Below are 27,154 nucleotides of genomic sequence, written 5' to 3' on the forward strand. Positions count from 1 at the left end.
GGGTCACGCAACTAAACTAACTCCGCGGTGGTGCTTAGGGTATCGAGCGAAATTGAAGGCGCTTCGCAACGTTCCCACAGATCAATTTTACAGCTCCGCAGTCTATAGTGTGCGAATCCTCCTTGGTTTAAAAGCTCTTTTCATCGCAATGTTTTATCATTCTTAATCTTGACGTCTCAGGTACCTACGTCAGTATACGTCGTAGACAATTAGTCTTATCAGTCATCTTGTTAACTGCCTAGGCAAATAGTCAACTATTTTTACTCAGACGATTCCTCTGCCAATTTTGGCCAAGATAATCTGATTTGCTTCCCAGCCAAAATTATATTTCTAGGCATTATAACATCAAAAACATCAAAATCTCATTAAAGGTGTCCAAAAGCAACACCAAGCATCAACTCAATTCCTCAATTCGCTGCACTAAGACTAAAACTTCTGTTCAGGGACACAGGTTCCGCATCATTCATGTTTGAGCTCAACCAGCTCCTATATCGAGAAGCTTTTTATAGTATTGATGAGCTACTGCTGAAAGAATATGCTTCATGCTAATTTGTTGTTTTGTTGTTATTGTAATATTTTCATTTGTTATCGACCTGTATAATGTCTATAATTCCAGCTTTCATGTACGAGAATTTTAAAATAATATAAAATAAATAATAATTTTTATATTGGTGGTAATTATTATTGAAAAATTTTCATCATTCCATGTCTGCTGTTATGATTTCTATTCCTGAAATGAATTTTATTTCGAAAAATGGAGCATTTTTTAAAATAAATAGTTTTCACAATTTTAACGCATTGAAATATATGAAGAGGATTATTGAAAGGAAAATACAATGATAATTGGCTGTGTAATGAATTTATATTTTCAAAATATTGAAAATTCAAGAGGTTTTTGTGAAAACATACGAGACTTGGTAAACATTCAAAATTTGACCATGTGCTTAGGCACTTGCTAAAATGCCTGATTTGACTATTTCCCTGCTACAAATCCAAGAAATCGAGGCACCGGCATCTCCGGCACGAAATTTCACACTCAATTCTGACAGAACTTGAGCGTTGAGCACAACTCTTACCTATAAACGGCTGAGCAAACAGTACTCCACTTTCGTTCGAAAACAAAGAATCAAGCCCGAAGACGCACGGCATTATCGAATCCTCCATGATTCGATTCCCAACTTTCCAGATCAGGGAACTTTTCTCGTATAAGACGAACCAAGTACAATGGAGGTAAACATAAAGCGCCGAATAACTGAGCCGGCTTAGTTTTATTACAGTCGAGGTTTCTCAGCGGCTTTGCTGAATTATTGTGCTCGACAGCTCTAGTTTTCGTCCGCACTGTTCACGGATTGTGCGAGCTTTAAGTGCATCTCACGGGACAGTGCATTCGACTCCCCCTAGGAGTGGGTAGTTTTAAAGGGGATTTTGGCAACTTAATACCTCGCTACTATGAAGTCACTCACCGAGGATTTTGAGTCTGAGGACTGTGTTTGTCAAGTTTAAAAAGCATGTTTTTGAGTCTGAATTTGAGTATGTGGCGTAGCGTGCTTTTTTTCTCTGTGAGATTAGATGTTTGATCAGAGGAAGGGAACATGCAAAACTCTATAACACTTAATTTTTTTTAAAAAAAGAGGTACAAATCAGACCCCCATCCATGGGAAGTTAAAACTCAAAAGACTCATTTTCTAGCTTTTCCCTCATATTCTGGCAAGGATGTCAAAATTACGTTAATATTTCTTTTCTAATGGTCCAACATGGATTCGTCTCGCTCGCTAAACATCACCCAATTATAGTTTTTCATGCAAGTTTTAATAGATGCAAAAAACATCGATCAAAAATAATTGTAATTTTACTATAACGTTTTTCTCTGTACACATTTTTCTTGGATATCTCAATTTGAGAGAGAGACATTTTATTTTATTTACAACCTTGTTGCAAAATGCAAATCTTGGGAATGAATGTTGCAACGTATCGTGTCAGTTTCTCAACGGTCTCATACATATTTACCAAGAGCATAGCTTTCAACTTACGACCAATAAAAAGTGGAGCGAGTTAACGGCTCCAAGAATCGCATTCCAGATGCGATGTTTAAGCTGCTACATGGCACAGCCTCGGAGGAAATGGGTACATTGTCACCTTTGCATGAGGGCCCCATTAGCTTTTCTCCACTCTAATTCTTGAATGACAAAATCGTCCTTCCTTCAAATTTCAGCTCAGGCTTGGACTTAAGTTTTATCGTTTTATTAGGTGCTTGGTTGACAAAGACTTCCAGTGTAGTAATAAAAATGAGGTAATTTGCAGCTACAGAGCCCTAAGCGATTCCGTAATAGCTCAACACCTAATGTCTCTTTGAGCGACTTTAGACGCTTTTAAAATGGTAAGTAGAATATTTAGAAAAAAAAATGTCTGAAATTGTTTTTCTTCCACGGAAGTTAAAGAAAAAGCCTTGGCATAAACGCTTAGCTAATATTCATGTGTATTCGTTGATTTTACGGGAGAAAACCTCGTGGTCATTTTTCATAGCTATTGTCATACGAACAAACGGTGCTATCAATATATCAACGTTATATGCTGTGATTGGTCCAAGTCATTGAATAAGCCAATCACAACACCTGACCTTGATAAATTGATAGCACGGTTTGATCGTGTGATATAGAATAGTACTTTGGAGAACGATTCGAAAGTCGATAATTTCTGAATTTTAGGAGTTGCTTCAAAATTTCCGAGCATAACATCACACTAAAGTGCGTTTGGTATTTTTGTACAAAATTTGACAAAGGAACACCCTGAAATAACTCCGAAAGTACTTTCCGAGTGAAAATTGCAAACCACCTTTGCCATCGATTTGTGATATTCAGTGTCCTAAAGCCTTGGTAATCCTATAGACTATGTCTTAACATCCAGACATTATCAATTGGACCACATTTTGAAATAAGGAACCAGTATTTCTGGCTCATTTTAGGAACAGCATATATGCTATTGGTTTCCCTATGCAGAAAGGTGTAGCCAGAGACAGTGATTCCTTATTGCAAAATGAATTCCAATTGATCGATCGACTATCGAGTCGTTTTTCAAAGTGCCAAAGATACACCTTAAGGTGATTCGATGGACGCCATATTTTGTGTCAGAACGACGTGCAATATATCGCATCGATTGGCTCTATTTTTCAGCTACTAATAATTGTTCTCGAATTTTGAGATCACAATTCTGTTGTCAGGAGACTAAAGCACTCACTTACCGATTTTTACAAAGAAATTCAATGTAATAAAGACGTGGTTTTCTTAGAGAGAAAACATCGCATTTGAATGATATCGAATCTGCACAAGAATGCGATATTTTCTCTCTAAAAAAACCACGCCTTTATGACGTTGAATTCTTTGTTAAAATTGTTAAGTGAGTGCTTTAGACTCCTGACAACAGAATTGCGATCTCAAAATTGGAGACAAAATGACCGAGTAGCTGAAAAAAGGAACCAATGGATGCGTATACGATCGCAGACACAAATATGACGTCCATCGAATCACCTTAACTCGCAATCGTCTTTGATTTTTTCCAAGAGCTTTCGCCACTCTCTGCGAAGGGCGTACCTCAATTCCGCGTGAGCCCTGTCATACTTGTAAATCAATGCTTCCTGGAGCTCATGCGGAAACCGAGACACGCCCTTCGTCGGAGGAGCGACGAATTGCAGTACTGATCTACATGCGTACTCACCAGCATGTTCCTTAAGGCTGGAGGCGGCAAGAGCGAAGGTTTGGAACTTCTTGGAGGGGTGCGCGCCACCGGGGCCGACCGAGAGGAGGACCGGCACGACGACCGCACCAGTGACGGCGATGCAGACCAAGATGGCGACGATGATCCACGTGGAGACGCTCTTGCGCCGCGCCCGCCGCTCCGAGCTCCGCCTTCGGGCGCCCCCGGGCCCCCTCCCTCGCGCCCCTGGGGCACCCCCGGAGATGGCGCCCTCTTCGTCCTGCGGCAGGATCGTGTACTGCAGCACGTTCTCCCCGTGACGCACCGACTTGAACATCGTCGCACGGTTACGAAGCTACTCGCCGCATGGGTAGGCAAACTACGATACACCGCTGCTTACAGGTTGCCTAGTATGAGGAGCGACGTGAGTTTTCTCGACATGATCACTGGGAGTCGGTCACATAATTAATTCCGATTTTGGGTTCTGATTTTCGGAGGATTACACACGGTGTCAAACGCATTGTTCGGTAATTTCCGATGATATTTTCTAAGTTTTGTGCGGAGATTTATCGGGCCTAGGTGTGATTTCAGTGAAATGTTCCTTATTTATGTTCTTGGTAAACTCTGCGTTTGTTTTGGTTTTTTTTTTTTTTTTTTAATAATTCGCTTGCCTATACAATCATAATGAAATTTTTAGTTTGAAGCACCATGATGGTTGAAGTAAATGAAGTTTTAAACTTGTATTGCATGAATACTTTTTTGTAAACGAATGGTTTTTGGACGTGGCGATTTGGGCACCGATCGAAAGAGTTGAGCCGAGTTCTAAGCCGGTTTTTTGGTCGCACAAAACCTTCGCGGCATGATGAATTTGCGGATCATCCAATCAAAAAGAGCTTGATGGGGCATCACATTGTTGTTTGTTTGTAAAAAATAAATTAAATAAAAGATGAGATTAAAACTTTAATTACACATAAAAGTATCAAACCTCTGCAGGAATTATCATTTACAGCAATCACACGTACTCGGAATGGGAACAATAACACAATTTATTTCATGAAAACACGTCCCGATCGTAAGAGGAGATCGGTGATCATTACGTTATTCGAGCGGGCCCGCGCAGTACACGAGTGATAACACGAATCCCGAACTAACACACTCGCCGGACGCGGGAGTTGGTGATAACAGGGCCACACAGCTGTGATGGCACATCTGCAAGTGCCGGCGGGCTGGGCCAATGCAATCTGGAGGTGCATGCGAGCATGGCGGGTTGCCTATCCGGGCCTGTCGCCTCACTTCGCGGAATCCAAACTGGACGGGATCTGGAAAAAATAGAGCGTAATGAATGAGTCCGGGAACATTTGCCACGTTGTTAGATAAAGACACAAACACAGTCATGAGTCAATATGAGGTGGTGGTTATTCTAGTACAGTGTTCGAAACTCACAGGCGCCAACGCGCCAAATGCGCCTAAAAAATCGGCCATGGCGCCTAAAAAATGAAGGCTCTGCGACAACGTGGCTCCTAAAAACTGCCCCCTAAAAATCTGGATTTTCACAGGAAGTCACGTAAAGAAAGAAAAACAAATCTATTTAAATTGAAAAAACTCAGAATTTTCAGCACTACAAGTGAAAGCTTGCCTTTTATATTCTTCACGATTTCATTCTTAGTGCTTTTGTCCTCCCCAAGTTACAGCTACTTACTAGTTCTGTTACGAAAACATCTTGCGTCTAACTTTTCACTAATGCGCCGGCAAATAATATATAGGCAAAAAGTCAATTTGGCCCCTAAAAAATCTTCAATGGCGCCTAAAAATCGGGCTTGATGCGCCACATGGCCTCTAAAACTCAAAGGTAAGTTTCGAACACTGTTCTAGTACCTAACTTTATTTTGAGGGTATGGACACGTATGAAAGTCCGAAAATTCATCAGTTTTTGTTTCATTCTTCTGCGAATAAGTTAGAGCCCAAAAAGGAAAGATATCCATTGATTCCTAATGTCCTGTTTTTGATGTTAACAGTGTTTTGACTTCCCTATTAAAATTAAAATTCGATGGAGTTTGAACAAATTCTCCTAAACCCCGGGATTGAATTTTTCTCAACCCGACCGAAGACACAGACCTAACATAATATTTCCAGAACCCGGAAAATATTCTTCTCCGGTGTTTTACACTTTTTGTTCTCGTAAATCATTGCATCTTTTGCGAGGACCTGTGTCGGATTACTGCTTTTGAATTTGGCTGGCAGCTGGTAGAAATTAACCTTCTTGGGGAGCTGTGTAGAGGATTTCCCATTATCACCATGTAAATCGCACATAGCTTGAGTAGGAAAGGGAGCTGTTTAAAGGCCTAGATACACACGGCGATTATGTATCTAGGCCATGTGTTTCGATCCATTGACGTCGATAAATCGAAATCAAGGCTCTCTATTGGCTTGCGTCTTTCACCCGTGTGTATAGGCCTTAAACTGGTAATTCTTCCCGGACTCTTGACGTGTTTGAATTTTAGGGTTCACCGAAAAAAAAGTGAAGTTGCTTTAACATTCTAGATGTAAAAAAAGTGTGCGAGAACTTATAAAATGCTGAATTACCCGCTACAGCAGTTATTTTAGCAATGCCAAGATGTAAAACTTACTGCTGTGGCAGGTAATTCAGCATTTTTTAAGTTCTCGCACACTTTTTTTACATCTAGAATGTTAAATCAACTTCACTTTTTTCCCGTTGTTGCATCAATATCGCACCACTTTGGTCACAAATCTTTGCAGATCGTGCTTCTCAGCAAAAAAAAAAAAAAATGATAACCCCAGCTCATGAGTTAATATAAAGAATCTAACCAAATAAATTTTAAAATTCGGATAAATTTAAGGCCGAATTTGGGTACGAAAAAACTTGTTTGCATTGGATACAGTTATCGACCATTGTATCAAATGCAAAAAATTTCCCCAAGAAGAATCCAACTTCCGTTTCTCTGAATTTCGCAATTTTTTTGGTCGTAAATGACTCAATAGGCTCATCAACAGGGGCTTTTTTTCTGCGATGCGCTAAAAAGTCAAAATATGCCGAGATTTTTTACTCAACTGACGCAATGTAATCCATTCCAGTTCGACCACGCCAGGGCTCAGAGCAAAGTACTTTAAAGCACAACTAAAATTGAGGGGCTTGGAGGACAGGGCGTATAAGTGCAGTTTTTGAAAAAAAATTAGATTTTAATGATTTTCGGTAAAAGGAGTTTTAATACATATTCTGCGAAAAATTCGCTCCCAAATTTCAATTTCTAAACATCAAAAAGTGAGTTTGAATCTTCTTTCGGCCATAAAGACCTATATGGAATTTCGAAACTTCTGACACGTATTTATGGGAATGACAAATATTGCACTTAAGCGCCTTGTCCTCCAAGCCCCTCAATTATGGTGATTCATCTTGATGGATTCCGGAATGATTTCAACTGTGAGTGCTTTTGTAGACAGGCCTGGCATCTATGCCCGCGACCGTAATAACAGCAAAGAGCCAAAGCGACAGCAATAACATGGATGGTGAAGCGTGCCCTGACATTCGCCACTGCGCGGCATGCCTTGGCCGCCTATTGTCCGAGTCAACAAACGGGCACCGGGGCGGCAGGCTGTCTCGTCACCGTCCTTGCCCTTCCCTCGCCGTTGCACAACTCCCTTGTAAAACCCATCCGAATAAACACCAAAATTCAGCGAGACCGCTCCATTCACCGAAAAAATAATATGCTGTTTTAGCATCTAGGATGTCAAAAATGTGTCTGGTGATCCCAAGATGCTGCCTTTACTGCCCCCGCAGTTAATTTTACATCCTGTGAATGCAAATTCAACTGCGGGGGCAGTAGAGGCAGTATCTTGGGATCACCAGACACATTTTTAACATCCTAGATGCTAAAACAGCATATTATTTTTTTCGGTGTTGTGCTCGCTTTTTAAGTTTCAAAATGATTAGAAGAGATTTCTATGGAAATCCAATTTTTTGGCCCAACTTGACAAAAAGCGCTCCTCTAAAAATTTTAATCATGTGGGGGCTTATAGACCTCTTTTTCCTTGAATTTATTCCAAGTAGCTCAGTTCAGGAAAATAAAAATTACAGAGCCTGTGAATCGATGTAGCTCGAGAGATCTTAGTACTACTTAAGCGTGTTACTGCTTAGAGCTGAGGAAAAACTAAAGCGCCTTCGGTATTTTGGATAGGCAACACGGACATCCATCGACTGCGAATAGTTGAATCCAGGCGCTAATACCAACGTCGCGACGCATCCGCACACTTCATGTTCGTTTGCCTTGGTTTTTTTATGCATTGGAGGCATTTATCTCGGTTTAATTTTGTGCTGAAATACTGCAGCATACTATTTTTTATTTCATCTTGTGAGTTAGTCATATTAAAGGCTAGAGCCATAATGTTATGTTTGAATACAAAGCATCTTGCCCGTCTTTGTTAGATATACTCAAACTGAATCTTTAGTATTTTATAAATTTTGAACGTATTATAAGGCACGATTAGCAGAATAATCACTAAATTCAGTTTGATGAATATCTTGAGACGTTCGCTTCAACGCAGGTTCAGGGTGGCAAAATTTCATGACAAATGAAATCTTGAAATTTCACGGAAAATATTCATGAAATTTCTGAAATTTATGAAAGATAGTGAAAAATACGGGTTCCTTTTCGTGCTTCGCAAAATGTAAAAATTGTGACTTTCCTCTATTTTTGTGTGCGTTTGAGTGCGAGTTGCATACTCTAGCCCCTGAAAAATATGAAATATTTCACAGCCTCGTGAAATTTCATGAAATATTTCACTGAAATTTCCAATCTTTCATTTTTCCCTGACGTTATATGCCACTCTGCAGGTTACCTAATGTAAGCTGTTTCAAAAATTTTAAGAATTCATGTGCTACCTCGTCAAGGTCATATATTAAAAAATAAAAATTAAAAATAAAGCGGATTCTTTCACGCAAATGCCCCTTTACGTTTCCAAGGCAATCACACCTCGAAACTTTTTTTCTCGTAAAGAAAGAGATAAATCTTCATCGAATTCATTGTCCCCTACCTCCGAGGACGTTCAGGAGAGATAGGACCTGAAAAATTGAATGTTCCTCCCTTGGAAAGAGAGGCGATTTTGCGTAAGAAAAAAGTCGGGATGGGAGACAGAAGGAGAGAAAGTGGGCGGGGGATGAAAATCCCTTGGCAGACGTGAGACAGTTGGCAGGAGGGAACAGACAACAGCGAACAGACAACTTTATTCGTTCTGGGTCACGGGAGGTCGGCGGATCAGACGCTCGGACAAGGGATACAGGGATGCCGGGCTCCTGACCGGAAACATCCCTTTTTCGCTCTTGTCGAGCCGACTCGACAGGGAGCTCAATCCCCGGGGATGCTGTGCGATTTTCCTCATGGCTTAGTCTTTGTCAGCGGGAAGCTCGCGGAGCGTTGAGATAGGCTCATGCCGACCAAATGGACTATGAGGAAATGGAAAAGCTACCGAATTCGGGCAAAATGAATAATTTAAAAGCGAAGACAAATAAAATTGGCTTGCAATATCGATGGTTTAAAAATGTATCTTCGATTGCAACGTCCAAAATCTATGACTATCTTTTACTATTTTTTCAGTATACCGTCACCTTCTGGCCAAAGTATCACAAGCGCCATGCGATGTTTCAAAACCGCCGTCATTTTATTTAATTACAGAAACGTTGTTGGTTCAATCTGTCTAAAAATTTCAGTGAATTATATTGGTGGCACAAAGAAAATTTAGTGAACTTTTCGGACAGCTTTGTTGAACAATTTATCTGTGAAAAAATAAAATGGTGGCGGAAGTTTTTCAACGCCGCATGGCGCTTGTGATACTTTGACCGGAAGGTGACGATATGTAGGTATTGGACGGATATTTTTATTTTGAAACCTAGGACTTTTTCCATTCATTTTCGTCACGATTTTGCATGTCTGTACGTTCGTGTCGAAATTGCTTAATGTCCGTAAATGGCCGACTTCTTGATTTTTGTAGTTAGAATCAGAGTAACTGTGATGAAACGGGGCAAATGGATTGTTTTCCATTTCCTTTGATCCTTTGATCCCATTTAATCTCTTTTATGGAAGTCCCGAGGGCAGTTCAATCTGCTCGAACCGGCCGAATTCTTACTGGATGGCGCAGATCATGCAAGAGATTAATGAAAACGATTTGAACCAATTCATGCAGTCGGAGTCAATTATTTAATCAAATATATTCATTTGTATCTTTCGATCTGCTGGTTTGTTCATCAATAAAAGGCAGCTATCGATCTGAAGACTCTCTCACAAAAATAGGTCTTTTTATTTAACTCGACTGTCCTCTTTCGCCGAAAGTCACGGAACAGTGAACACTGATGAATGTGAAGATACGAAAGCTACAGAACTGGAACAGACGACAATGGACGGTGAAATTATAAAAACACGTATCTTGATCACGATGTTTTAATATTTCTGCCTCCACTTGATTCTTCTGATGGAATTTTACCAACACACCTTACACAAAACTTTCAGTGATACTTTTGAAATGGAAGAAGCAATGTCGAGATTTTGTTTAATGATGATCAATCATTCTTTCAAAAATAAAATGTGACGGGGAATATGGCAATTTTGCAAACCATTAGGAAATCAAAGAATATGACTGATGCTTGTGTTACAGATTCCTGCTCTAAAATAAATTCTTGGAAAGTTACTACAGTGATGGTGGAACCAGAAAAACATGAATGGCAATTGCGTCGTTTCAAAATTGCCTGAATACGTATTTATTTTTTCAAAGGAAAAAAAGAAGAAAAAAGTCAGTATTTTTTCATAACATTTTATATAACGACAATGATATGTGATTTTGTAGTTCCACCAACCATATCCTTATTGTACGGTGTAAAATTTGAAAGATCGACATCTGTCATTCTGGCTATAATATCAAAATCGGGGGTCTCGCCTCGTGGGTGATATGATCGGTTGCTCTAACTGCTATGCTTTGAAGGTATATCAAACGAGAGACCACTCTGAGGATTATTGAGGCACATAAATAAATCAGCAATTGCGAGTGCAAAAGTAACAAGAAAGAAGGAATAGATGGAGACTCGTATAACCTTAAGACGAACCTCACCGCAGTGCGATGTTGAAATCCTTTTTGTCGAAAGCTGCTCCTAAACCTTTCTACTTTGATGGGATAAAACTCTATTCAGGAGAAACTGACTCCAAGATGCGTTTGAATTGTATTGACTGAGCGAAAAATAAACTCTGCCACGTTGTCTGATTTTCCCAGAGCTGAATTGAACACACCTGTTGGTGGAGTAGGGTTGCCGGTATGAACATAGGAGGTAAGCAATAGACTCCCGGCAACTCACGAGAGACCTTATAGTTGGTCCATAATTTTCTTTCTGAGTCTATGAAAACCACCCGTTTCAACCAATAGAATTGCTCCGTTTGGACGTATTTCTGCTAAACGGAACCAGAGACAGGTGGAGAAGAGGAATGTGCTCGTTAATCGAGAGTCGTAAGAATGAATGGGAATCATAAAGCGCCTGTGACGTCAGCAGCGACGACTAAGACGAACAACGACAAGAACGATCGTTGCTGGGGCATTTTAACTCAAGAACCCTGTCCACAAAGCTGTCAAATGTCCACGGTTCATGAGTGCTGCGTACAGTTGGCGCTTACTTCCGTTTAGTAGAATGCAAAATCCCGCTTTTGCATTTGCCCGATGGGAATCACGCGTATTTTCACAGTTTTTCCACGCAACTTTCTAGAGCACACCACATATTTTCCGCACGTCTATCCCGCTCACCGGAGATACACACTTTTTTCTTTATCTATACCTTTGTCTATGAATTTCAATTATGAACCAGCAGACCGTTTCTAACATGTGCACCGAACTTACACTGAAAAAAAGTATGGTAACATAAGTCTACTTGATGTTTTACACAGTGACACTATTCAGTGAGAATAACCAGAATTACGGTAGTACTCACTAAAACTCCGGTGATGCTTGCCATAATATGGCAAATGCTACCATAGAGGCTGGTGTTTATTACCATCCTCGTATCACTGTTTTTTTAATGCAGTTGTGGTTGAACGATGCCATTATTTAGTGCGAGTTATTTCAAGAAGCAACGCCTTGGTTCTTGAAATAACTCACATCGTATCACTTTGTCACAGTATGCACTGAAAAAAAAATATCGGTATACTTACTAAGAATAGGGTATAATTACCAAGAATTCAGGGTTCTATTTGATTCCAGTTTTTTCTTGGTGAAATTTCCATCTATGGAATTGGTAATTTTACCGAAAAATCTCGGTAAAATTATCGACTTTCTCGGTAATTTTACTGGACCCCGGTAAAAACGCCAATATTTTTTATCGACTGTGGTAGAATTACCAAGATAAAATGGCAAAGTTACCGGGAATTGATTACCAATAAAAGTGGTATTTTTACCTTAAAAAAACAGTAAAAATACCGGTTTTTAGGTAAGTTTACCAGTCTGTCTTGGAAAATACAATATTAGTAAATTACCAATAATTAGTAAAAAAAGTGAGTTGGTAAAAACGCCGAGAATTTTTTTTCAGTGTGGTAAAATCTACCATATTTTTTTTCCAGTGCATCCTTTGATTCCCCAACTCGTGCTTCTTTGACGGATATAGAATAACGTAGAGGGGGATGTTAAAGGGGTGAATTTTGAGCGGAGCGCATCATTATAAGGTGGTCTGGTGTCGGAGTCGGAGAGCTGAGCGGCTTAAGCCACTGTCGGAGGCGCGCGCGTATTGTTAAGCGATAAGTAGGATTTGAGCGCTTGGTGCAGCAGCAACTCCGGATTCCATGAGTGATTACGTTGATCCCGCGCGCTGACGGCGAAGCAGTTCTGCCGTCCCCAGGAAAAACCTCGTATGAACCCTCAAACGTTGCCGAATCGCTCCCGATAAAGTATTTATTTTCAAGGAAAATCACGCGTATTTTCCCTTGAGATTTTCAAATTTTTTCGATTGAATTGTGGACGAAATTGCCTGGAAAATCGGAGGAGATATATTCAGATTTTTCCCAGTAAGTTCGTCTTTTTAGTGAAACAAAATATGGCAATGTCTGAAGGTTCATAAGTTATTTTTCCCCAGGATTGCAGAGTTCGAGTGCGTTGCTTTCGGACGCACAGTGGGGGTTACTACAGGGATTCGTCCCCGGTGAGGGATTTATATTCAGCGAAGGCATGTAAATAATGTGAACACTGAGGAAAAAAACTTCGATTTACAGGGAGTACCAATGTTTTTTGTCCGAGTATTTTAAAATTTTGATCATAGGAACAGAACTTTGGTCCACATGCCCTGAGTGTTTGTTCTAGGAAACTTAAATTGGACTTCATTTTGCAATTAAGACCTTTAATATCTAGCTTATGCTTAAAAACACGTATGTACAGAGGGAAACTAATGCTGCATACGTTGTTTCTTAACTGAGCCAGAAATTTTAGTTCCGAATTGCAAAATGTAGTCCAATTGTAAAACATGAGAGTCAATCGGACTACATTTTGCAATATTCGAAACTACAATTTCTAACGCAGTGTAGAAGCAATGTATGCAGCATTAGTTTCTCTATATACATACGTGTTTTTAAGGATAAGCCAGGATTGTACTTCCAAAATGAAGTTCAATTAGGCAACGGCTGTTGTAGAAAGGCTGATTCAAGTTAAATATATTAAATGAACTACATTTCGACGGTGAAACTACCAAACCACGTATCTCGTTTGCGGTGTTTAAAAATCTACGCTCACATTTTATTTTTTTGAAGTAGACCAAATCAATATCATTCCTTGAAATTTTCACGGAATTTTCTCCGCACAAAGAGGAAAAATCACAGAAATTTTCAAGACTGGATGTTAAGTAGTTTTTCATTTAAAAAATAAAGTATGACAGGAAGTCTGCGACGTCGCAAACCGAGATACGTGGTTTGGTAGTTTCACCGTCGATTTGCAGTTTAGGAACTACAATTTTTGACTCAGATTAGAAACAACGTCTGCATTATTGGTTTCCCGATGCACTTTAATGAAGACCCCGTAAAGAAAGCTCAGGCCCCTCCTCCTCTTTAAGTGGTTTACGTAATACTTGAACGGCCTGCAGTAAGGAAATAAAATTTCTGGCTCAAAGATAGAAACACCTATCTGCACAGGCAAACTAATGGCACCTATTTTGTGTTTAAAATAGGCAGAAAGTGTAGTTTCTAATTGCACGACGGGTCCAACTAGAATATTCTATCGAGCGCCTGGAAACTTTTAAAGCTTTCCGGTTAGAGAGGTATTTCAGGGTCAAAAATCGGGGACTCCGACTTTTTGCTAGATTATAATAGCTCCCCGGACTTAAAGTTTTCAAAAATATAACTGGCTGCCATTTTGAGGCAACGATAGGAAATTGCAGTTGTGAGCTATAACACCCTTTTTTATTGTTTTTTTCCACGATTTATTCAAAATGATTGTAGTCGCGCCAGTTGAAATCTCAGAGCGTAATCTCTTGCAAAACTTATTTAAACGATTGATAAATTATATTTTTTTTTAGCGCGCATGTGTCAGTACCTTTATTTTATTTCCGTCATAAGATATTGATGAGGGTCATGGTGTGCAAAGAAGACGTGATAGCTTTTTTCTCGTTTTGTTGTTATCTCTTTCTACGGCACAAGCAGCGAGCGGTGAAGAGAATCAAGCCAAGTTAGGTTTGGTTGGGTCACGCAACTAAACTAACTCCGCGGTGGTGCTTAGGGTATCGAGCGAAATTGAAGGCGCTTCGCTACGTTCCCGCGGATCAATTTTACAGCTCCGCAGTCTTTAGTGTGCGAATCCTCCTTGGTTTTCAAGCTCTTTTCATCGCAATGTTTCATCATTCTTAATCTTGACGTCTAAGGTACCTACGTCAGTATACGTCGTAGACAATTAGTCACATCAGCCATCTTGTTAACTGCTTAGGCAAATAGTTAACTATTTTTACTCAGACGATTCCTCTGCGTTCTTGCACATCAGTTTTACAACTCTCCGGGCTATAATGTGGGGAATACACCTTGGTCTTCTCGTTGCAGTATTTTACCATTGATGAACCTGCATGCCGCCTATGACATCCTAGCTCTCAATCTGGTATGCGTCCCTTCTTGCCCCGAATGGATACGTTGTAGAAAATTAGTCAAATCACTCATTTTGTCTTCCATCCATTCGATAAATGCTGACGCAATTAAAGAAACAAGTATTCCCACTCAGACGATTTCTCTACTGATTTTGGACAAAATGTTTATTTTTCTTTATTGATAGGAATTATTTTATAAAAATTAGCATCATTCTATGGTTTCTGTAATGATTCCTAATCTTAAAATTAATAATTATCTCTTACAGTGGAGCAGTTTAAAACGAAAAGCCTTCACAATTGACCACTAGACAAGGTACGATTTCAGCATTCTGATACATGTTTCTTCACCAAAATTTCACGTAAAACACGATGCGCACAACGAAAATTACCGAAATGGACTCCTTACAAAGATATTCCATGATTCCTGATGCGTGAATTCAAACCACCCGCTCATGAAAACTCAATGCTCTACGTGATTCACATCGCGCGCTAAACGTTATCATTACCGTCTCTGCGATATAAAACTCTGGCAACCTCAATCTTGACGCTTTGGATCAGGTATGGCAAATTGGCTTATTATAGTTTGAACAACACATGGTGGGAAATGAACATTGTTCGATTGAGAAGCTTGCTGAAACCATTGTAGTGCGCGTTTTGACTCACATAGAGCTTTGAGTTTCTAGTGAGCGGGCAGTTCAAATTCATCGTAACCAATGTGAAGTAAAAACGTTAATATCTTCGTTAGGAGTTGGTTTCAGTAATTTTTGCTGTGTTAATCGTGTTTTACGTGAAATTCTAGTGAAGAAACATGTATCAGATTACTTAAATTCGTACCTTGTCTAGTGGTCCATTACTTTATAAGAATTAGCATCATTCTACGGTTGCTGTAATGATTCCTAATCTTAAAATTAATATTTATCTCTTACACATTGGAAAAAAAACACATTGGATCTAGAGTCCAGACTCTTAAAAACATCGACAAGAAAAAATACTTTTGATTCAATCGGATTTTTGCTTAAATCAAGAACCAAGCTTCTTAATTTGAGCGGATTTCCTTTTGATTTAAGCTTAAATCCGATCGAATCAAGAGTATTTTTTCATGTCAATGTTTTCAAGAGTCTGGACTCTAGATCCAATGTGTTTTTTTCCAGTGCAGTGGAGCAGTTTAAAATGAAAAGCCTTCACAATTTCGACGTTTAAAAATCCCCGAAGTAGCTTACGTAATACTTGAACAGCCCCATACTAACCGCAGAGCCGTGCGTGAAAAATTAACGCCATCTCTTACTTAATCATTCATCTGGAGTTGACAAACCGCGCAACGCATCCATCATTTTCCCACAAGCACTTAAGCGCGGGCCTGGTGTGCGGTAGAGCGGGGCTTTTAAGCTTTCCACCGAATTCCAGGAGCGCGGTTTAAAACTCGCCTGAACTCGGGCTTCCAGTTATTGTCGGTGCCCCTACCCGAGCGACTTCAAGTCGCGATTAGCGATGAATCGATTGATCTACCGTTTTAACCAATGGAAAAGGATTGCTCATCAGGGCATACCTTAATAATCGATTCTTTACCATAGCTTCAAAGGAGCGAATATCAATAGTCGATGATTTATGCCTCGCCACTGGTTGTGTCACGGCAACGCCTATTCCGCCTCCCTACTAGCTTTCGTGCTAAGGAAGAACGCCACATGAGCATTAGAATGTTGCCGGATTTCTGCCGGAAAAATTACGGATTTTTTTTCTTGAAATTTTCAGATACTTTGAATAAAATTGCGAATCGAATTCTTTGATAATTTGAAAAGGAAAAAGTCACTAGCTTTTTCAGAAATGTCGTATTTTATCCCACGAAATTTGGCATTATATTATGGTTTATACGCGTTTTTCCTAGACGCGGCAGTACTGTAGTACTAAGGAGGAACACCGTATGAGCATTCGAATGTTGCCAAATTTCCCTTCAGAAAAGATCTATTTTTGAAGAAACTTACGTATATTTCTTTTAAAATTTTCAGACATTTTTAGATCAAATTATGTACAAAAATCTCTGAGAAATCTGAGAACAAATAGTTAGAAATTTGTCAGAAAATTCGAGATTTGTAGAGGGAATTTCGGTGACGTTTGTAGGCTCATAAGACCTTTTTCTTCAGCACGGCACTACTGCCGTGCTAAGGAAGAACGCCGTATGAACATTCAGGCGTTGCCAAATTTCTTCCGGTAAATCACCAATTTTCTGGAAAATTTGTAAAGATTTTTCTTCCAATCTTTCCGATAATTTTGTTCTCAACTCCACTTACAGTTCCTGAAAATTTCAAGGAGAAATATTCATAACTTTCTTTAAAAATAACTATTTTCTGAGAGGAACTTTTGCAACTCTCGAATGTTCATACGGCGTTTTCCCTTAGTACGGCAGAATACTAGTCGGTAATTCGATGAGACCGCGACCCAGGCTCGAAGAGACCCGACCATGTTTTTGTTCCGTCACCGCCGGAGCATTCTGGAAACGGTTCCGCTAACTTCTCGCCTTTGCGCCGGGCGTCCAACTTCCTTTGCGCTCGTTCAGGTTGAAACGCTGCTGACAATAATAGCGGTCGCTTTTGAAGTTGGCGTCGCGTCGCGCGCCGTGGGAACTTCAGCTGAACCTTCGTCTTGCAACAGAGGTTGGCAGTGATTAAATAGGGACTTTTCGACTCCGAGAGTTCCTCGGCGGACTGTTCTGAGCAATCTGTGTGAGGCAGGTTCCCTTTGTCGATTCATTCCTCGGCATTTAAAGAGGCAGTTTTATTGCCTGGGTCCGATGGCGCACAGTGGATCGAGTCAATTGGAGAGGTCGGACATAATTTTTTTGACTCTAACTATAAGTTTAGATGTTTATTTCGTGAAATTTTAAAGTTGGAGGGGTGTTTTTAAAAGTAAATCTTCGAAATAAGTAATGGGACCACCTTTAAGATTTCCACGTTTTGTAATAAATGGAGTTACGAGCTTTTAAACTTTCCGAATTTCGCCCGACTTCCCCAATGGAGATGTTGCATGTGTGAGGAATTTGCGATTTGACTATTGATTCTCTAGTAAAATTTTGCGAGAAACACGATGGTGCCACTGGTTTTCTCTGAAATCAACTCCCAAGCTCAAAAAAAGCTCTCAAGTTGAGGCCAAAATGGAGGGGATACCCCACGCTATCCTGAGAGTCCACCTCTGCGTCAAGACTACACTCTCCATGCAAAGATAGGGAGCAAATACATTAGCAGTGATGCTGTGTTCTCAGTTTTAGAGTCCTCAAATAAAGTGGCAGCCCTGTCAGTGTATTTGCTCCTATCTTTGCATGGAGAGTGTAGTCTTGATGTAGATGTGGACTCTCAGGATAGCGTGGGATATCCCCTCCATTTTGGCCTCAACTTGAGAGCTTTTTTTGAGCTTGGAAGTTGATTTCAGAGAAAACCAGTAAGAGCATTCCAATGTCGCTAACCTTGCAAAAATAAACGATCATCTAAACTAGTTTCACCTCTACTCCCAATAAACTATGAATTCAAGACGAAAATTACCGTCGCAAAGTTTACTTTTTGCAAAGAATGTACCTAAGTTGCACAATCCCAGCAACATTGAAATGCTCTCAGTTCCTTTTTGCAAAATGCAATCCAATTGGTTGTTGCTGCAAAAAAATAGTTACCCACAACCTGCTATACAATGCTCCAGTGAACATGTAAGTTGGCCCGAGCACTATCTTTTCGGGAAGAAAGCCTTTCCCCTACCTGGTTTCTCACTTAACATCCGCCCGAGTTTCGCATATCTTCCGTTTCTCCTCATCACAGCTTCCATCAAACCGCAATTGCCCGGAAACTAGGACCGCACATCTTATCTGATAAAATCGTTCGCCCTTTAGACCGATTTTGGGGGGTTAGGCTAGACTAGTCGATGAGTCAACTGTTGATCTAATTTCATTACGTGAGTGTAGAAGAAAAACGGGGTAAAAAATCACTAATGTGTGATCAATTTTCAAGGACAATTCTGTAATTTCTCCTACAATTTTAAATAGATTAAAACGCATAATATCCAAAATCTAAGCTCAGATTCGGATTCCCCGCGAAAAATTGATGCGATTTCATACATCATATGTTAGAATAGCGTGAAGGAAAGAGGTTTAATGACGTAAAAAAACACTAATGTGTAATCAATTTTCAAGGACAATTCTGTAATTTCTCCTACGATTTTAAATAAACTAAAACGCGTAATATCCAAAATCTAAGCTCAGATTCGGATTCCTCGTGAAAAATGGATGAGATTTCATGTATCATATGTTATCATAGCGTTGAGGAAAGAGGTTAAACAAGGCGTATAGATTCTGTCGTACTACCCGTTTGAACTACGCCGCCGCGCGGGTCGCCCGAGTGAAACCGAACGGGGAGGCGCCGCCTGGCGCTAACATTCAGTTTCGTCGCGAGGAATTCCTTACGATAAATTCTTATTCTTCCTCCTCCGCTGACCCACTGAGCACTACCCATGTTGCCACGTTGCATTCATGTGCGCGAATCAGTATGCCTACGTTACGTCTCTTTCCTTCACGCTATGATCGGGTATGATACATGAAATTGCATCGATTTTTAACGAGGAATCCGAATCTGAACCTCGATTTTGGATATCACGCGTTTTAAGTCAGATTTTCCAAATTCGAAAATCTGAAATGACTGACGTGGCTTAAAATGCCAACTCGGCTCCTGTTCGATGGATTCTCCTGAAATTCGGTGTCAGGGTATGATACATGAAATCGCATCGATTATTTACGAGGAATCCGAATCTGAACTTCGATTTTGGGTATCACGCGTTTTAAGTCAAATTTTTCAACTTCAAAAATCCGAAATGACTGAAGTGGCTTAAAATGGCATCTCGGCCCCTGTTCGATGGATTTTCCTGAAATTCGGTGTCAGGGTATGATACATGAAATCGCATCGATTTTTTTACGAGGAATCCGAATCTGAGCTTCGATTTTGGGGATCACGCGTTTTAAATCAAAATCTGTCAAAATTCAAAAAATTTAAAATTCGAAAATCCGAAATGGCTTAAAATGCTATCTCGGCTCCTGTTCGATGGGTTTTTCTGAAATTCGGTGTCGCGGGGTATTTTTCGACGGGAAACTCGAATTTTTAGTCCATTTTTTAAAATTCTCAAATTCAAGATGGCGGACGTGGGCTAAAACGCTATCTCGGTTTCTGTTTGTTCGAGTCTTGTGAAACGCGGTATCACACGGTATTTTTCAACGGAAAACTCGAATTTTTAGTCAATTTTTTAAAATTCTCAACTCCAATATGTTGGATGTGGCCTAAAATGAGCCCCGGTTCTGGCCTCCGTTTCTGTTCGTTAGAGCTTTGAGAACCGCGGGATCAGGGGTACTTTTCGACGGGGAACTCGAATTTTTAGTCGATTTTTGAAAATTCTCTAATCCAAGATGGCGGACATGGCTTAAAATGCTATGTCGGCTCCTGTTTGATGGATTTTTCTGAATCTCTGTGTCTCAGGGTATTTTTCGACCGGAATTTCGAATTTTTAGTCAATTTTTAAAAATTCTCAAATCCAAGATGGCAGACGTAGCCTAATATGCTATCTCGGTTTCTCTTCGATCGAGTTCGCTGAAACTCGGTATCGCGGGGTATTTTTCGACGGAAAACTCAAATTTCTAGTCCAATTTCCAAAATTCGTAAACCCAAGATAGCGGCCGTGGCCCAAAATGTCATCTCGGCTCCTGTCGGTTTTTGTTAAACGTAGTTTCAGGGTAACTCTTTCCAGTCAAATCTTCAAAATTTGAAAATCACGATTGCTAGAAACCAGAGCATTGTATGGCGGGTTATGAAAAACTATTTTCCGCAGGAACAAGTAACCCGCTTCTTCAAAAATAGCAACTTCACACTCATAAGTATGTATAGTGAAGAAATTTTAAGCCAGGATATTTTTTAACTGACAGTAAGTATTCCATGTAAACTTTTGATGAGCCGCCGGAAAATTATATTCTATATGTGTTGAATATAAAAAAGTGAACATTCTAAAATGAAAATCCAAAACAGAAAGTGCTGATCGTAATGCTTGGTATTCCAACAGAATTTTTTCTCTTCTTGAATGCACACATGATTCCTACCCCTGTGAAACATCAACAGAGGTTTTCATGGCATTTACAGGCAAAAAGCGAAGGCTAAAACAAGGTATCTCGTACACTTTCATTTCTAAAATCCTTGAAAAACTATAGCAGATTAAAGATGCCAAAAAATTGAGATAAAAATGCCTCCTCTCCAAAACTTATGGCTAACAAGAAATATTCTTTGTCCATGATTACAAAACTGGCAAACACAATCAGAAAATGCAAAAAAAAAAAAAAAAAAAAAAAAAAAAAAAAAAAAAAACTATGATGTGCTTCTATTTTCGATTTTCCACGTCAAGTTATATTACATGCGTGTTTTTGCCTCGTCATTGACAATTGAGTGAACTTGTGAATCGAATTGAGGATTTCATATGTTTCATGGGAGTAATTTTCTTCCGGCCGAGAATGTTTTACATTTGAGATTTCTTTTTTTCAACGATACAAATAAACAAAGTGTATTTCACATACCTAAACTCAAAACATTATTGTATGATATGAACGGTGTTGCAGCAATAACTGTTGCGCTGTTGACTCATACAGTAACAACTCGATGAGATTGAGGAAAAATTGAAAAGGAACGATGATTTATCAATGGGTATCTCATTTTTATAAAACGTAATACACCCGAGAGTTAAACGTGTACAATCGTTTCAGTGCGTATGCAACATGGCATCACGTGGTATAATGCAATTGGGCATGAAATCTGAGAGAAGCTCACAAGGGCTCCTGCCTCTTTTTAAAAATCAGGACAGCATTGCGTGTTCTCTCCCCCGCCCCTTACAAAAAAGCATACTTTCACACCTGTATCGCATGTCGTAATTTTTTTCGAGTTTTCAGTACGATTATTTACCAATTTTTTAGAATTCCAAATTTTAATTTTCTTTTTGAGTCTCCAGAATTTTTTTTCACGCAACAACAAAATCATTAATCTGTTCCATGAAACAAGTTTAAAAAATAAAAAAAAATGAAAAAAATAGACACGCTGCTTCTGCACGATTTTTCGTTATGCATATATGCCCAACATCAGATCTATCCTCAGCTCCTTCATTTTTTATGCACCAAAAGCTACAAGTATTCAACCCACGCCACAACACGGAACTCTGCCTCCCGCCCCTCACTCATTCTTCAGGGTGGTCAATTTTAAGCTATCCTTGATATTGCACTAAAGTTTAACATGAATGAAAGCTCTTATCATTTCATTAATATTCCAGCGCACGCAAGAGTTGCGAATATTGATTAGAACCGTACCGATCCGAATGACGGAAAAATTCAAATAATCAACAACACTTTTCCCAGTCTTAGTTCAGTCAGAATCCAAATGTACCGAAAATTTCAATCGAAACTGGTACCGGTAAGTCCAAAATTGAACGTATTTCTGCCAAACGGAACTATGTGCATTATGACGTGAGCCCTGTTATGCATATCTTCTTATGGGTCTCGGGGTTCATGTCTTTATGCACATAGTTCCGTGATGGGCATGTAATTGGCCCGAAACGTCCTGGTTGTTCTATGTCTCCTCTAGCCTTGCATACCCATTTGTTTTTTGTATTTTAGTTTGTTTTCATTGTTGACATTTCTTCGTGTCGACACTTTCTTTTTTAGTAAAATGCAATATTTCATGGCGCAACTTCTTTTTTTTATCAATTCTAGGGCTACCGTGGTGGGATTGCACATCCTTCTGAAAGCAGTTGTAGCAAAGATCTAAAAGGAGCTGACCATGGAATTGCATTTGTCTGCTACGGAGCACAGGGTACGTATCTTTTAATTGATATAGGGATAAGGGACTAGGGAGCCACGCGGCCCAGTCCAAAGACGGGGCATCGCATCAGTCCCTCTAAAGTCCGCTTGCGGGTTACCCTTCAGTTAAGTCTCCAAAATCTGGAAAGAGCGGGCTCATCCAAGAACTATGGCCTGCCAAAAGCCGCAAAAAGCATGGGAAGCGGCCCAGTGGAGCGATAAAACGAACTGTGACAAAAAATGAAAATTTATTGGCCTGAGAGCCTTAAGTATAGTGGCTTCACCATGCGAAATTTCACTGCGGCAACTGCGGCAACTGCGATTTCAACTATCGTGCACCAGTGGCACCATCGTGTTTCTCGCAAACTTTTACTCAAGAATCAATAGTCAAATCGCAAATTCCTCACACATGCAACATCTCCAATGACTGGATCCACTGTAAGGCGTTTCTGTAAGCCCAGAAATCTGCGATAAAACAGGTATATATACAGTGATGTTTCGTTGTGCAAGAAAGTTGTTTCAAATTTTTCGTCGTTAATTTCAGGCTGGGCTTATCATCTTCCGTACTTAGCATCGGACGACGAGAGCGAGGTAGAGAAAAAAGGAACGAAGGAAGAAAACAAGAAAGGAGAAGAAGGAGATGGTAGAGTTCCATGTAGTTCATGTAGCTGCAAGGTATGACCGTAGGGGAGACGCAAAGTATTAAGTTAGTGATTTTCAGCCCAAATTAACGAAAATTAGCAAAAAGTACGAGTAACGAGATGATGGTTTTTTTGTGAGTATCGGAGTTTGATTTTAGACCAACTTAGAGGCACCATTTACACTTTCGCAAAATTTTACAGAGTAGAATCGCTATACCGTTGCTCTCACAAGAAATTCATTCGATACGAGCGAAGAATTTATATTGGCAGCACGCATGAAATATTGAAACAGTGGCAAAGGGTGCGCTTCGGGCAGCCGGCTTCTTTCGTTGCTAACGGAGGTAGAGAGAATTACTTAATTGACATGTTGAAGTGAGATGACGGGATATGGATTCCGAGAAGTTGATGAAAAAATAAAGAGCAAAACGTTAACATCAAAGAATCATGACGGAATAGAGAACGAGGAAACGAAACACGTGACCTTTGACAGAGTGAAAGGCTGTGCTTGGCCAAAGAATTGACTCGATTCGAAACTATGAATAAAAGGGCGATGGAAGAAGATTCTTCGAATCGCAAAAAAGGCAAGCACCTGGTGTAATTTCTTGAATTTTATCTTAGTCTTCTCTAGCAAGTACATTCGCAAGGAGCCACCACAACAGGACTTGACTTATTTATGCTATAAGGAACTAGAGGTGGCTCGAAAAGAAGGAGTGTGCTCGTTATTGTAAGAATGAATAGGAATTATAAAGCGCCAGTGACGTCAGCGGCGATAACGGGGAAGATAAGATTCAAGTCGACGTCATTTAACTCATGAGCCCTCTCCGCGATGCTCTTGTCACATGCCCACGGCTCATGAGTTAGCATATCTTGACGCTTAGTTCCTTTTGATATAATTAAAAATCCCACTTTTCCGTTTTCCTAAAAGGAATCACGCCCAATTTAAATTGTTTCTTATGCAGCTCTCTGGAGCACACCCCATCTTTCCCACTTTTCTCTAGTTCCTTTCCACATAAATACGTCCAATTGCTTCGTCCTGAAAGTAAAAACTATCGGAACTCATGAATGACTTTAATACACACATTTCAACAAATTGTGTTATTTTTCCTTGGTTGACGATACACAAAGAATTTCGTTTTTCAGAAGGTCTTATAATCACATTAATCTGTATCAAGCAGAGGAAAATTTTGATTATTAAATCATGTTCTAATCAAGGCAGTATTACCAACTCTATCGGAACGACATTTCGTGTCACGTAAAATGGGCTGATTACAGAATCGTGTTTTACACGGCAGCACACAGATTAGTGCAGGAAAATAAGATCTGTTCGAACGCCAAACTCTCACGTCCGATATTACGGCAGAAATCGCCTATCGGATAACACGGCGTATGACATCATTGACCGCAGTAGTGCAAGCCGCGCGCGTGGTTTACTACATCATGGCCGTGTTTCACGTCGAGCGATTAGTGAAAACCTGTGTACCACTGATAAAACCAAAATATGCACTAGAGTATTGCGTTCCTAATGACCGGGGAATTCAAATATTTCGTAACCAACTAACCAATGTAAAATGAAATAGATACACATTTTTACGAGGCAGCCCGAGACAATGGTAACAAGAGAAAAAACAGGGGGGGGGGGGAACAAGGTGAAAACACAACATTAAAATACTCGAGACGTTTCGACTCATTTTCGAGTCATTTCCAGTCGGAAAAATACAATAAAAATTGAAAAATATCGATGAAAAAACCTGAGACCTACTTGTTGGTGGCCAAGATCCGAGAAAAAAACATAGGATTTTCATCATTTTTTGTTAGAACATCATTTGCTTTCGGATCCTGGCTACCAACATGTAGGTCTCAGGTTCTTTAAGGTTCTTTCGAGGTTTGAGGTATTTCAGGTTTTTTCAGGCTCGATATTTTTTAGTAATTATTGTATTATTCCGACCAAAAATTGTGCAGTTTTGAGTCGAAACGTTCGGGTATTTTATTGTTGCGTTTCAGCTTTGTTCCCCCTTTTCCCCCCTTGTTTTTCTCTTGTGAGATAAAAACGTTACTATCCACGTTAGGAGTTTATTTCAGTAATTTTTGATGCAAGAATCGTGCTCAATGTGACATTCTGTTCGGGAAACATTTATCAGAGTGCTTAAATTCGTACCTCGTCTAGTGGCCCATTTCCGGGTGGCACAGTGCAACGAAAACATTGAATTTAAATTGCAATTTGATTTTAATAAATTGTAATTTTTTACCATTGAACTGCAATATTTTTACATCATTTAGTCGATTTATGCCGATTTTAAGCAATCGACAAATTGAGCTCCGTGTGTCAGAAAGATAGGCAATATGCAATACAATGAAAAATTGCGACTTATTTTAAATTGTAATAAGTTTCAATAAATGGGGTCCCTTCAAATAGGAGCTAGGCAACATACACAACACTCAACGGAATTGCAATATTTTTACAATGTAATTGCTACTTATTGCAATCTGAGCTACTTGGAATTGACACCTCTAAGTCCTCTCTAAAATGAAGAGTCCTCCGAGATGAAACAACGAGTTTGGAGATGAAGAGCGCGGGTGTATTTCAAACGACGCGATTTGTAACAAGACAGAATAGAGTAAAAGACCAAATTGAACGCAAGTTTAAACCGAATTTCAAAAATAATTTGGCGCGGGGAATTTCTCGTGGCAGGGACGAGATTCCGGGCGTGTGAGCTCCTGCGAAATACTTCTCGCGAGTTTGCTGTTAATTGGGCGAATGAGAAAAGTTGGGACCGGGATGAGTCGTGGGGATGAAGGGTGGGGGAAGTGCGAAAGTCGCAACTTAGCGAGCAGAGCCGCGCATTATCCACGGTTTGCGGCCACCGGAATTATGTCCAACCCGCTGCCACATTACATCTTCCACATTCCTACAAGCGGGCCTATTATTGAAAATGATAGACAATGCTATACACAAAGAGGACATAGGGAGTATGGAGCGATCCGAATGGTTAAAATGGGTGGTTCCTAGACTGAAGAGAGAAAATCATAGACTAACTATAGGGTCTCTTGTGGGTCTACTACTTACCTTCTTTGTCCATTGCAACCACCCGTTTCCACCAATAGGACCTCTCCGTACCCTTCTAGTCTTCTCCGTTTATAGTTTTGTCTATCAATTTCAATAATCGGCCTGCAGTGGTGTGTCGTACTTTGCGATAAATCGATTGATCTACCATTCAAACATACGGAAAAGGATCGATAAACAGGGTGTTCGTAACAGTGTTCGGAACTCACCTTTGAGTTTTAGGAGCCAAATGGCGCATCAAGCTCGATTTTTAGGCGCCATTGAAGAATTCTTAGGAGCCAAATTGACTTTTTGCCTATATATTACGGCGCATTTAGTGAAAAGTTAGATGCAAGATGTTTTCGTAACAGAACTATAAGTAGCTGTAACTTGGGGAAGACAAAAGCACAAACAATGAAATCATGGAAATAAGAAAAGCTTGCACTTGTAGTGCTGAAAGTTTCGAATAATCACCTGATATGAAAATTCAGATTTTTAGGGGGCAATTTTTAGGGGCCACGTTGGCGCAGAGCCTTCATTTTTTAGGCGCCATGGCCGATTTTTTAGGCGCATTTGGCGCGTTAGCGCCTGTGAGTTTCGAACACTGGTTCGTAGTGAAGACCTTAATAATCGATTCTTTAACATAGCTTCAAATGGGGGAAATACCGATAATCGATCATTCACGACTCGCCACTAATTCCTTCAAGTGCCAACCGAGAAAGTTTCCGCAGTCTTAACCCCACCGTTCATACTCAATTTAAAGGATACTAGGTAAGTTTGGCGCAGCTTAAAATCGGGTTATGATGCGGTTGACTCTTATGAATCTGGTGGAAACTAAT

General features: G+C 39.9%; 1 protein-coding gene across 3 annotated transcripts in view; it reads right to left on the reverse strand.

Annotated features, from left to right (window-relative positions):
• The window catches only part of LOC109044336 (uncharacterized), a 133,974-nt gene that overhangs the window by 82,966 nt on the left and 23,854 nt on the right, over positions 1–27,154 (reverse strand). For all 3 annotated transcript variants that reach the window (XM_019062023.2, XM_019062021.2, XM_072297743.1), the window contains exon 2: positions 3,712–5,009. In XM_019062023.2, coding sequence (XP_018917568.2) covers positions 3,712–4,027 — 316 coding nt within the window. In that variant the 5' untranslated portion in view covers positions 4,028–5,009. The remainder of the gene's footprint in view (positions 1–3,711; positions 5,010–27,154) is intronic.

This window comes from Bemisia tabaci, chromosome 3 (genome assembly GCF_918797505.1).
Source record: "Bemisia tabaci chromosome 3, PGI_BMITA_v3".
NCBI lineage: Eukaryota > Metazoa > Arthropoda > Insecta > Hemiptera > Aleyrodidae > Bemisia > Bemisia tabaci.